The 14,105-nt window shown below is 40.7% G+C and overlaps 1 protein-coding gene across 2 annotated transcripts in view; it reads left to right on the top strand.

Annotated features, from left to right (window-relative positions):
* The window catches only part of KCND2 (potassium voltage-gated channel subfamily D member 2), a 277,265-nt gene that overhangs the window by 253,195 nt on the left and 9,965 nt on the right, over positions 1-14,105 (top strand). For both annotated transcript variants that reach the window (XM_069802055.1, XM_069802054.1), the window contains exon 3: positions 6,778-6,940. In XM_069802055.1, the coding sequence (XP_069658156.1) occupies positions 6,778-6,940 (163 nt within the window). The remainder of the gene's footprint in view (positions 1-6,777; positions 6,941-14,105) is intronic.

The following is a 14,105-nucleotide window of genomic DNA, read 5'->3' as shown; positions in this document are numbered from 1 at the left end:
TGCTCCCACGCAAAAGGTTGTGCGAAGCTCCCTTTGCCCACAAACTCTAAAAAAGGCCCATTTTCACCTGTGAATGTGGATGACGGCCAGTGCCTTGTGAGAACCACCGTGATTTAGGTAACATTAGGAAAGGCAGTTTGCAACTTTGGCATCAAGAACAATTTTTCTGCCATGTTGCTTTTCTTATTCATAAAAAGTGTCTGATCTATTCAGAAATATTCTCTTTTTCCTAAAACAAAACATGCTTATTTTTGCCTCTGAAATCTGGGAAAAACCAAAACAAAACACCACCTCAGTAGCATGTCTGTGTAACTGTAATGCAGCTGTTAGGCGTCAGCTGAGATGTAGCTCTGGTAGTTTAAATAGTCCCCATACAACATGAAGCAGACATCATACTTCTGTGATGCTTTGCAGCAGCTCCGGAACAGCTGGGATATTAGCTTTTCCTATGGAGTGAGGAGAGGTGACCAAAAAAAAAAAAAGGTATGTTTTACCTTTTTGGATTTAATATTTTATGGTAAATGAAAGCAGAAGGAATTTGGTTATCTGGATCTCTGTCTTGACTGCAAGAAGCTGAGAGTGTTTCCTTGGGCAAGTCTCGTAACTTTTCCACACAAAAGTTCCTTTTTTTGACCTTTAAGTACTAAAGCCCACCTTTACAAATCTGTTTAAGCTTCTTGGATGAAAGCTGTGGTGCATGTGCAAAAAAAAAAAAAAAATCCCTGAATTTTGTTAGAAATTTTTTATTTCAGAAACTGCTAACTCAGCCAGGTGCAGGGGCAATAGTTTGACTCTTGCGCTGCAGGCTGGAAAGCGCAGGGAGCACTGCCACTCTTGAGAAGCAGATGTGGTTTTCATCATTCATGAATGATCATTCTGGCCAGCGCTTGGAGGAACATTTGTGGACTCCAGAGGGGACCACGTCCATCACTACCAAGCAGAAGAGAGGGCTACTGCAACAGAAGGCCCTTCGCAGCAGTAAAAGCAGCCAGGAAGATTATTTGCAATTCCACGCAGAATCTCCCTAGGCTGGAATAAAATTTGGAATAATCTATGTAATGTTCCACATCTCACAGTAACGGCAATATTTTGTATTATTAGAAATTACTTTTCCGAAATCATTAGGCTATTTTAAGACCTAGGTAAGGCTGCAGATTCATCATGATTACCGTTAGTGTCAAAGAGGTTGGGAATTGCTTTTCTTGCCTTCTCCCCTACGCCGGCACGTAAGCGCGTGCCCAGCTGGGTGCCCGGCCGGCCAAATGCACGGGCCGACGAGCGGCTGTATAACCTTCGCTGAGAGTCTCACCAGAGCAGCCTCTGGGGTCTGCCTGCGGCTCCTGGAGAAGAGGAAAAGGCCATTAGCCAAGCCGGGAAGCAAGAGGGCAGGCGCATCGTCATCCCGCCCGGGTGGGTAAAGCGCCCACCCTGCGCCGAGCAAGCAGGCTGCTGGAGCGTGGGAGGCTACGCCTTGTCCTGGAAAGGCAGGGCACCCTCCTGTTAACTCCAGTGCAGAAAGCTTGACCTCTGCCTGACGGCAGGCTAACTCCGCTGGGAAACGGGACTTGTCTCCCACACCTGAAAACAATGTGCTGTGCTGGCTTCTACAAAGATTGTTTCGTTTCCATGCACTTCGTACTATTATCACTGTTCTTTGGCCATAAATTCCCTTGCTTTTAAAATAAATATTGCCAAGTTAATTTTAATGACTTTTCGTTTGTTTTACAACTCATTATTTTCTGACGTGTTTTACATGTTTGAAAACAATAATGTTACTAGATTTCCTTTTCAGCAAATAAGGTGGGAGCAGACAACAGACCTCAATCAATGTAATATTTTTTTAAGGAATGTAAATTATTTCGAAGGAGGTGGGAGAGGGCACCTGTATTTGTAACACGCATTTTAAAATGTTTTTGTATTTGCATTTATTTTTAATGGCGTTTATGCCCTCTAGTGTCAGAAAACCTTAATGCAGCTAGGTGGTTTTTAACATTGACAATTTTTTTCCTTAACTGTATCTGTCAGTATCAGCCTAAATATTCGATCTTTGTAAAAATGCACATCCTGGATTTATTCCTACTATATACATCCTACAATTTCACAGTTTTGGTGCAGAGGTCACCGGGGGGCGGGGGGGGATGTTTCTAGCCAAAGTAAGCTATTCCAAATATGAATTTCTGATCTGTCAAACACACACAAAAATATTGCTAAAATACAATTCCTGTGATTACTTATTTTATTCTCCAAGACGCACTTATTTTTCACTGAAAAAAAATTACTCCTGTGTTCAAACAAACAGAAGTCAAACAAGCAGCATTGTCCCTCTCATTTGTTAAGATTATTAAAGAAAAGACCTTCTCCGCTCACATCAAGGATAAATGGCCAAAAAGTATGACTCGTTTCAATTATAATTCAGACCTTTGACTTATGAAATATTCCATCTCAGATTTATCAAAAACCAGTCTTTGTTAGATTCAGGAATAAGATAAATAGCCGATGATGCCACAAATACAGCCTCTGTTGTCTGAGATTTCTTGAATTATGGGTATGCAACATCAGATATATTCCACTTATCAGTTAGAAAGGCAGTATCGCTTTGGCAGGTGGATGTCCACAGGTAAGATCTGACGTGGCAATGCTTAGATTTCAGATTGGGCATTTGTAAACCCAAATACATTCATTTTTCCCAAGTTCCTACAACAGCTCAGCCTTTTGTGTGTGATTCAAGCTGCGTTCGTGCCCCGAAATCTGTCATGCAAAGCGCTAAATCACACCCACGTTACTCAGGTCAGTACTCTGAAAGATCCAGTATTTGCAAAATGAAGGAATCCACTGGCTTCCTGTCTTGCCTTGCAGTAAGGAGTCAAATATGCAAAAGTGGTCTGTCACCTGTTGAATACAAACAAGTGAGACAAACACACATGCCTTTAAATCCATCCATCCCTGTACCATGTCACTTAGTGAACAGATACCCGTGGACTGCAAGCAATAGCACACGTCTGACCTGTCTGGACTACGTCTAGTGAAACCTGGGCATTAGTTTGTTCATGTAGTTTCTGACTTGTGATTTGATAAAACTTGATTGACACATCTAGTTTGTCATAGCCTTTTCCCTTCCCTTTTTGGCTAATGAAGTAGAATGCACCTGATTGATAACAGGGATCAGTACGCCATCTCTTTTTCTTCACTCATCCAGAGCATACAATATTGGGATGACACTTTTGACGTTACAAAATGAGATTGTCAGTACAAATCATAAATGCCCAAGGACTGACTTGAGCTTTGGCCACAACAATATGTGGAACAGAGTATGTAGAAAGATATGGAAAGACTGCAACTAGGAAAAAAAGCACGTAAAGGAGACTATATTTGCAGTTCCAGTCTGAAGAGCAGTAAGACAAGCAGGGTAGCACTAGATAAAACCTTGAAATAGTTCCCTTTTGAAAAGTGACTCTGTGAAAATTGCTTAATAAGATTCCATATTTGTTGTCTCCATGACTGAGGAGATCAGATTTTCTGCAGAATTTAGAATTTGTTTTAGAGATCAAGTATAATTTTTCCACTTTGAAATACAAGCACCACAAAGCTACCCTGCCATTTGAAAATGGAGTTATGTTCTTTTTTAGTTTAGACTTTCCAAGCAATAAAGCAATTGCAGGTGGGGTAAAGGAAGAAATTTTCCCTTCATTTTATGTCATCCACTTCCATTGGTGATTTTCAGTGATATACGAGGTATAACTAAAGGCAATGTTTAATCCAGCAGGAGGAACTTCATTAACAATTCTGGTCGTGCCTACACTAGACTAAAATCTGTGTCACTGTCCCCAAGGAGAGCAAGGCTAACCAGGGTAAATGTAATAAAAGCTCCATTTTGTCACAAAAGTGAGCAAATATGTTTCTCACCCTGTGCAGGAAGGATAATTTCTTGGAAGTAATTTTTTCTGACTATAATTTTATTTTAACTTCTCCAACACACTGTTTATCAACAGGAGAAAAACTGATTATGTAAGAGTTATTAATGATGTGAAAGATATTATTAGCACTAAACAACGGACAAACAACATTACATTCGGAAAATGTCACCGTACTCCAACTGACTCAAGCTGAAATAGAAAAATAATCAAAAGCAAGTTATTTTAAAATAAGCAGTATATCCATCTACCTGTCATTTTGTCCAGAAGGTAAGAAAAACATTGCAAAATACCTTCATGTATCAAACAATCCTAATTTTTCTTATTTTGCTCTGTAACACTGAAATACCGTGAAAAGGCATCTCCTTATGTCAGTAGGTAGGTCCAAACGTAAATACTGAAATGTTAGGGACAGATCAGCTAATAGTTCCTGTCACCACTCCTAAAGCATCTGTCTTTACTTGATTCACGTAATTATAGTGTCACATTATCAACAGGATGAACTATATCCCTGAGCAACTTCAAACCAAATTAATTAGAGCCAGCAATGCCTTCTGTCCAGCAGCCATCAGTGACAATGTGAGCGTACGAAGGAAGGTTCAGCAGTTTAGCATTTCAAGTGGTAGGCAACTAAATATAGGTTTAGGAATCTAATTTAAGAGATCTGCTCCAGTAGTACCGGGCATGTGTAAATTTTGCATTTCAAGGTCTGGTTGTATCACGTGTGTGTAAATACATATTGCCTTTTAAATAGCTTTCTGTTGACACACTTTGATTTAATTTAAGCAACTAGTTGGATTGTATCTAAAAGGATTAAGTAAAACAGTAACAAATACCGTAAACCAGCAATGATTAGTGATTTGATCCTAGGACTTCTCCCCTAAGCTCGCCAACCTGGCCCCATGCCCACCGCTCTGCCAGAAAAAAACCTGGGGTTAGTTAGGTGTCGGGGATCCCATTTGTCAAAGGGACCTTGAAAGGTCATTTATCCACTTCCCTGCCCAAAGGAAAGAACAGCTGTGCATGCATCACTCCTGACAGCTGATAGTCAGCTCTGGCTTTAGGAAGATAAGCACCAAAAATGCCTATGTTGTGAGGTGCAAATGTTGATGTGAAGGAAAGCATGACTCTCTTTCTAGTATTTTTCCAGTTTTATATATCCTGTAATTAAGACCAGATATATAAATAATTTAGAAGATAGATTCTATTACATTATGTATTTTTATTCAGTCCTGCCTGTCACAAAATGAGAATCTGATAGCATTCAAATTCTAAGCAGGTGAGGGGGGTTATCAGTAGAAATATTAATGTATTTTTTCCTGTGAATATTTTACACTTGGGCATGCTTTATAAAGCAACTAAACATTTGTTTTACACAACATGTTGTTTGTCAATAGTCTAAGACTTGGTCATCTATATTATATCTGCCTGGATGACAACTTATTTGAATATTTACGTTAAACACCTTTCTCTTATCTTACAAAATGCAAACCATTCATCTTCACCCACAAGGCAATACATCATCTCCTTTTGACATATGCTGAGCTCTCATTGCTGGAAGGTGTTCTCTAACCCCATATAGATTCTCCATCATCTGATACCCTCATCCATTTAACCCCTCCTTCTTGTGATTAGGTGCACAATTTGGACCATGTGACTTGAAGACTCCCCCCAACTTCTCTATTATTTTTCCAATTCCTGCTGAACAGACAGGTTTTGTTCCCCAGAAAGCATTTTCCAAACACAGCCCCTCCTGCAGTTTTATTTCTTGCCTTTTCTTGTGTTAACAGTTTATAAATACTTTGTAATGGGGAATGTACTATCTCTCTGCTCACAAGCATACTAAACTCACATGCTACAAACAATGTTTAATAATAACTTAAGATCCGGTAAAGTTAAAAACCGAATGGTAACTTGAAAGTAATTTATCTCTTTATTAAACTCTGCAGTATGTAATTACATACTTGTCCTAAAGAACATGGCACTCCACAGAGTGCAAAGAGTGGATATCTCTTAATAAGCTGTCGCTGGAGCGCCTCTACATACTTCAGTAGCACTATGTTCTTACTTGCTGGGCAAAACAATATCCAGCATCATAAAGAAAGGTGGTAGCCCTAGCAATTCTGAGCGCTGCCAGGATCTGCAGTTAGAATTGGGTTGCTTGCTTGCTTGTGGCTTGAGTTTTTCATATTTGCTTTCAGCTGGACCATAGAAGGGACCTCTGGAGGTCAGCTAGTCCAGCCTTCCACTCAAAGGCAGCCTATCAACAACAGGTTAGGTCAGCCATGCTTTTGTCTAGACAAGTGTTGAAAATACCCAAGGATAGAAAGTCCACGATCTCCTGGGCAACCTGTGCCAAAAACGTGCTACCCTCCTAAATGAAAGTACTATATCAGCTTAAGTGAGACAACAGATTTTTCAGCTTGGCATCTAACTTACCAAGTGGTCTCCCTAGGATCTTGACAGTGGAAAGGGATGAGTTCTTCCAACAAGCAGACGGAGTAAGGACTTTTAACTTCAACACTGGGTTTTTTTTTTTTTTCCCTTAGCAAGGTCACTCTCTCTCCATTGCAATACAGGCAGCCTGGGAAGACTGCAGGTGGGTGAAAGGTAGTTGCCCACAGTTTGATGAACAGGATACCCAAAATTAGCTAGTTAAAAAATTAGCAAAATTAGCAAATTAAAGTTACATGTGCACAACGCTAGGCTTGCTGTATATGTATGCATATGTGTATAAACTATTATTTATATGCAGCGAGTATTATTTGCAAGAGAAGTAAAATCTATCGTGCAATTAATTCATCTTGCAATTCAATACTTATAAAAGATTTTGTCTTTACTAAGCGTTTTGTTTTCTTTAACCCAGATATGGTGACATGGTGCCAAAGACAATCGCTGGCAAGATTTTTGGTTCAATATGCTCCCTGAGTGGGGTTTTGGTCATTGCTCTGCCAGTTCCTGTAATTGTCTCCAACTTCAGCCGTATCTACCACCAGAATCAACGAGCAGACAAGCGCAGGGCCCAAAAGGTGAGCTCCTAATTTTTCCCCCTTTTGTTGTTGAGCAATAGATAAAGCATGACTTTCTGTATGCTGTGCATCCTCAAAGTGAGTATTTCTTAGCAAAAGGACTATTATATGTATGTGCTACATGCCTAGCCCATGTCCTAGGTGCAAATACTGTGTTATTTTTATTAAAAAACAAACCAACCAAAAAAAAATGGTTCATTTATCTTTTCTGTCAAAATCTACAGATCTATTATTGTGTTAATTCATCCTACCTGTTAGACTAGATCTAGTATTTTAAGGCAATAGCTGCTGTCCCACCCACTGAAGGTTCTTCTGTGTTTTTCAGGCAGACTTTCTTTCCACCAGAGTCTTCTGAGGAAAAAAACCAACCAAACAACAAAAACCCTAATTATGATTTCTAACATCTATCCTAACAGCCTGCTTCACTAATCCCTGTGTTTAATTCCCAGGTTCAGTCTCTGGAGGATCTGATTATTGGGGAACTTGTCTCCTCAGCTCTACTTTGCTTAAAAGGCTTCAGAAAAAGAGCTTAATTGGGAAAAGCCAAAAGCAAAAGTCTGTTTTTCAGCTTCCTTGATTTGCTGAGTCTCTCACTAATATAACAACGAGCTCTGCAACAAGACAGTTTCCCTCCCTGACCCATATGGGCAAGGTCAGGAGCCAGGAAAAACTATTTCCCAGGAGAGATGCAGCCAAGGCTGGGCAGTCACCTTCCTCTCCACGTCACTGCCGATGTACTGGTCCCAGTGCGTTTGGCCCACGCCTGCCATGCTAAGCAGCTCAGGGAGCCTCCATCGGCACCTGAAGCCCTAATAAAGGAGCCGAGCTGCATCGCCTTCTGCTCCTCTGCTGACGGCGGTCGGAAGGCTCTGGATGCAGCACAGGTTGCAAGACTGCCAAGGCTGAGGTGTCACCACTTGGGCTTTTGGTGGTCCCATGGCCTCTCTTCAGAGGTCCTGAGCCTCCAGTGATCCAGGGAGAGCAGGATCCTTACAGGCAGACCATGGCTGGGGACTACAGATATATATATATATATGGGCCAGGGAACACAGGCAGACTCAGGCTGCATCTGCCTCATATAGACAATAGCTCCAGGTTTAAAGAGACAAAATGTTCATGTGTTTCTTTCTGGCCACCTTTTTGACTGACTTCTTCATAAAAAGGAAGTGAAGTAAATGTATGCAGTGATACCATTCCCAGAATGTCTTAAAATCAAGAGAAACAGGTACATCACCAAGAAAGTCAGTCATAGGCCCAGGCTGAAGATATTGCACCCTTGAATGGCTGCATCTTGGAAGAATGTTGTCAGGTGAGGAAAACGGCCATAAAAGAAACCAGGCATATCACAGAAACGTCATACCTTTCCTGATTTCAAATATAGGCTGCTTCAGTGATCCAAACAGCATACCTTACCTATCTACCAATTCCATCCACCCTTTTCCATGCCGTTTTGTCCCACATGCTAGCTCCAGCCACGTGTTCCCCTCTCCCAAAGCTGGAAAATGCAGAGAACATGTCGTTTCTGCACTACGTTGTTTTTGTCAAGAACTTTTCCACCTCTGTGTAAGGGCAGCAGACAGAGAAAGAACAGTATGTATCAGCCACAACACAGTGCTTCATCACGGTGCCTCTGAGCATTGCGCCAGTCATGGGTAACAGATCTGCTTGATCCCAGCAATCAATGTGCCTGTTCTGAGCTTTCATAGTAACCACAGACACAACCAGCCTCGATTCAGATAGAAACTGTCTCCTACCGCATGTGATGAAACAGAATTTTCTATGCCTGCTTTACACTTGCCAGTGAAAAAGAGACGGACACTAGAAAATACCTTGCAAAAATTAGATTGGCAGACTGGCTGCTATTCCCCATAATCAATTCCTGAAGAGAAGCTGCTTGAGTTAATAACTGACTTTTTCTCCTTGCAAAACAATGAGCTCATTGTATGTTTCAAACAGGAATATGAAGTGATGAATGGCAATCCTGCCAAGTGTCTTTTCCTCTGCTCCCCAGAACAATGCCAACAGCAAGGACGAGAGATTTCCTCTGACTGTGTTTATGCCCTTCTTGCTTTGGAGAAAATGGCTTTGAGGTGGTCTGTTTAACTTAGCCCTGGATGTGTGTTTCATTGATATCTCCTATTGCAAAGCTAATCTCTCTCAATTTAAAATGACGGAGATGTTGAACAGAATATTGCTCTGACGGACTGAAGAAAAATCAACAACATGCACTTCTTGGGTACTGTATAGTCTGTATTTAGCAATGTTTAGCTATGAAGTATAGCCTTGCATTTCACAGGAGGGTTCTACTGCATTGTATAAGAATATTCAAGCAAAAAGGTCACTTTATTGAAGTTTGAAATTCCTTCTTCATTCAATACAATAGAAGCTTTACACAGTTTTCTAAAATAAATGTTTTCCTAAGCACCAACCTTATTTCTATTCTCTAAGGCTGAAGAACATAAGCTTGAAAGAAGATGCTGTTTCATGGAGCACAGCATGAACCCCTGCAGGCGATGGTACCTCCTGCTGGCTATAACAGCTTACATCTGATTGAGAGAGTTGTATATTTGAATTGTGCAACTTTTATCAATAGCTCATACAGAAGTTTAATCAAGGTAGTCTTCAGAAATGGCAAAACATTTGGGCTGGAAGGAAACTCAAGAGAAAGTTCTCTGTTGAAGAGCTGAAATCTAGTCCCAGGAGCACTGGCAATTTTCAGCAGAAAAATTTTGTCACTCATATTAGGTTTGTTCAAGAGCCATGTGACCATCGGTATATGCATTTACTGAGTTCTGCACAGTCATTCAAGATTAGACATTTCCATTTGTTTCTATTTGGCAAAAAGATCCTGCACGTTAATGCTCAGGAGAAGATGGAAGAGAGAAATTTATATACCATCTCATTTTGAATGCATTTTAAAGTAAGGTCCTGCTTCCAACCACGGAAAAACATTGTTGTAATTACCTTGAAATCCCACTTTGTAATACAGCTGATACATAGGCAGGAGAGGCCAGCTTTCCCCTGCACTACAGGGAACTCATTAGCACTCAATATAAACAAAAAAAAAGAGATTAAAATAAAAAATAAAGAAAAATCACCTGTGCTTATCAGAATATTTTCTTCTATCAGATAATAAGGTCCAAGGATTGGACCTATCCTGACAATAAATAAATAAATAATCCAAAACAGGTATTGGCATTCAGGGCAGAACTAATTATGCCCTGTAGTCTTACTATGCTTTTTCCTCGAGCAGATTTATGACTACTGAGACAGTTTTGTAGAATCCTATTTGTGGAGCTTTTCTCAGCTAGACACAACTTTAAGAGGCCAACTTATTTTGGTTACCTATCAGTGCCTTCAGGTGGCAAAGTTAATGACAGATGTGTTGCGACTGGTCCATGTAAAAAGGAAAGGAAAGGACAGAAAAGGAAAAAGAAAGGTTTAGGTAAGTTTGGATGCAATTTCCTGTTCTGTTATTGATAGGTATCAAGGGTTAAGGTACGGCTAGACCCTCAGAGTGCCGTATTCACTGGGATGACTACCAGCCCAGGGAAGGGGAAGGAGGAGGCCCAGCTATCCTCCTGGAACAGGGGTCTGGCCACTCAATGGCAGCTTGGCTGCAAAGATCCATCCCAGTGTACTGCAGCAGCTCTTATGATGACAGTGTCTTCCTTACCCTGAACGAAGCATTCCTTGCTAGATGCCTTCCCTGTTTTCCACACATCTGTTTTTCTGCATCTTTTGAAGGCAAGAGCCTTGTACCCTCTTAGCCAGCAAGTCCTAAGCGCAGGTCCATCTGCCCATTATTGTTCATTACCTGATAACTGAAGGAGCCTTAATTTTACCTGCCCAAGCACTTTCTGCCTAAAGTGACTTTGCATGGTGTCTCAGTAGAACACCCAAACAGCTATCATCAGCTCCAAAACCTGACATAAAATTCAACCTGAATCTTTCACGTGAGTATGGTCGTCTACTTTCACACAGCAAAATATACCCTGAAGACTGGCTTGGCTTTATTATCGATTGTACATGATGTATTTATCTGTCAAGTTATGAATAATTAGTTACTAGATAAATATAAATAGCTCTAGGATAAATTGAAACAACAACTGCTTAACAGCACCTGGCAGTCTAGAGCTGAGCATTTGCAGTAGAGAACTCCGCTAGCCATTGTAACTTCTTTAAATGAGATAGGCTATTAACCTCAGTGGGGTTGCAGAGACGTAAGTAACAGAATAACTTACCCTAGGTTTTTGAATTTAGCACAAAATCTGTAAAACTTGTGTTTACTGAACAATAATTTGAACAGAATGTGAAAGCAAGGCGCGACTCAACAAATATATGAACCTTATTTAATTCCATATCCATTAGTGTACAAAGTAAACAGCATTTTCTTCCTTACTGCATGCTAACATCCCATAAATTATTGTCAGCTAATCTGAAGTTTAATTATTTGCAATTACTGAAAATTAGAAAATCAGAGCATGAAATGTGGGCTCGATTTTTCACTTGAAAACAAATGTACAGGACAGATTTATGAAAGGCCAAGCAAAAAATTATGTAAACAACAATGTGACTGATTTTTGGACAATTTTGGCCATTGCTCTAGGAGCCACAGCGTGTGGTTTAACCACAGCAGGCAGCTAAACACCACCCAGCCATGTGCCCACTCCTCCCCAGCGGGATGGCGGGGAGAATCAGAAGGGTAAAAGTGCAAAAAATAATGGGTGGTGATAAAGACAGCTTAATATTTTTTTAAAAGGAGGGGGGAAAAACCAAACTCAAGAAAAAAAAAAGTGATGCAAAAGAAAACAATTGCTCACCACCAACCAACTGATGCCCAGCCTGTCCCAGAGCAAGGGCAGCCCCTGTCAACCTCCACCCCCGTCCAGTTTTATTGCTGAGCACGACATCGTATGGTCTGGGATACCCCTTGGGTCAGTTGGGGTCAGCTGTCCCAGCTGTGTCCCCCGCCAAATTCTTGTGCACCCCCAGCCTCCTCAGCAGGACAGTCTGTGGAGCAGAAAAGCCCTTGGCTCTGGGTAAGCACTGCTCAGCAGTAATGAAAGCATCCCTGTGTTATCAACACTATTTTCAGCACAAATCCAAACCATAGCCCCATACCAGCTACGATGAAGAAAATGAACTCTGCCTCGATCAGAACCAGTACACACAGAATGACTGTGAAAGAATTCTTATCTTTTAATTGTACAAGATCATTAAAAAAAAAAAAACGTAAGGTAAGTAATTAGTAATTTTTGAGTTTTGATAGTAAGATAGCTATGTGGCGTGGAGAGCAGCAGAAGAGAGACAACAGGAATTATCTAAGTACTAAATTACCTAGGCTACCTAGGCTTCTTGCATAGGAAATTGAAGAGAGGCTCTTGCCAAAAATGATTGCCAGTACTGCAGCAAGCCCCGCCCTAAAGCATTCTTGATAAAATCTCTCTCTTAAAACAGCTGGACAGCTGAGGGCGTCTTGAGTGTTAAAAGCTGGATGTTGTAAATACCCCGCAGTGCTACATTTAGCACTACTGAAAACCTTGTGAAAATAAATGTTTATATTTCTAAAACTGACAGAGCTAGCTGTTGTTGACTAACAGTGAATTCCTTCGTAAGGTTTCTATAAATGCAGCCATAGACAAGGATCCACCTCTAAGTTGTAAAATTTGAAGCTATGGGGAAAAAAAGGGATGCATTCAAAAGAGAAGTTCAGTGCAAATACAAGGGATGCAGTAAGAATTACAGCTGATCATCAATTTCTTTAGGAAATCTCAGATGAGATGATTATGGTGGAATTTCATCAGAATAAGTAAAAGAACTGTATTTCAGTACATTAGTTTTGTCCTAGACAATGTAAAAATTACTAAAATCAGACTTTCACATTCAGTGGCTGACAGGGACAATCTCACAGCAAAGATAATCTACTGCAGAACTTTACTCCTTACTTTTTTTGCTAGATATTCCATGAAAGAGGAGAGTCAGGAAGGGCTTTGTGGTGGTCGAAAGGGGCAGTTATCACTCCTTTTCTGTTGTACGTGACAGAGAATGCAGTTCGCAGACTAAAGGAAAATACTGTTCTGTAATCAGTGTTCCTGATGTCATCACATCATTTTGGTGTCCTTCATGGGAATTCAATCCCCAGCGCACAGCCCATAAAATCCTGTGGCTGACATGAGCTTTTAATGATTCCTTGATAGAAAATGTGAGGAGTCACGAGACTATTCATGCTACAGGCTCTGATACAAATCAGAAAGAAGCACGGAAAAGAAATTCTACCGCTTTAACAGATTTGTAAACAGCTCCAGTTTCAGAAGTATTTTCTGTAAGCTGAAGTATGAGCATGGAAGCCGCGGTATCTGGTTCCTGTCTTGGTAATTGATTTATTGTCTTCTCTTTGGTAAATGATGTAAATTCAGGCCATCTGAATGAGTCTCAGCTAGAAAGATGTAAGCTATTACTTCCCACCTCACAAAAGCTTTTAAGACACAATAAATTCCTATTTGCAAAGCAATTTGAAATCTTCACATGGAAAGTACAATCTTCATATTATATGTGTTGGAGCACATTGATATATTAAGATAGTCTGATGAACCATTATACTTTTTCTATTTCTTTATTAAACCGTGCTGCACCATAATTATTGCTTCAATCACTGAAAGAGAAAATGAATATGCATGCTAAAAGGAAAAGCATAACTAATGTACATAAAATGTTTGTTCATTAAATCTAATGAATCTCCCTGTATAAAGAGCACACTGAAAAGTACCATAGCTAAAACGTTTGTGACTGAAATCACTTATTTATGGGACTCCATGTTGCACCCTGCAAAGGCATCTCTAAAGCATCTCGAGCTCCTAAGGCTAAACAGTCATGCTAAGAGAGACTTTTAATGTATTTACGAACATAGCGCGGTGCGCATGTCCCAACCCATGACTACTCTGCGGTGCGGGTAAAGCTCTTCCCCCGGCCTTCAGCCTGTCATGCTGGCGTTGCATCTCAAGAGCTCCACCCCGAAAATAACCTATTTTCTGCCTGCCCAAGGGCATTTTTAATCGCTAGTCCCTGAGGACTCAGCCCTAACCACGTTGGTAGCCCTGGATGTGCCACCAAGGAGCCCGTGTGAGCTGTGGGGCTCAGTGAAAGAGCCCTGACTGGACATTTA

Source organism: Haliaeetus albicilla, chromosome 14 (genome assembly GCF_947461875.1).
Source record: "Haliaeetus albicilla chromosome 14, bHalAlb1.1, whole genome shotgun sequence".
Classification (NCBI taxonomy): domain Eukaryota; kingdom Metazoa; phylum Chordata; class Aves; order Accipitriformes; family Accipitridae; genus Haliaeetus; species Haliaeetus albicilla.
This window is presented reverse-complemented; position numbering and strand designations above follow the sequence as displayed.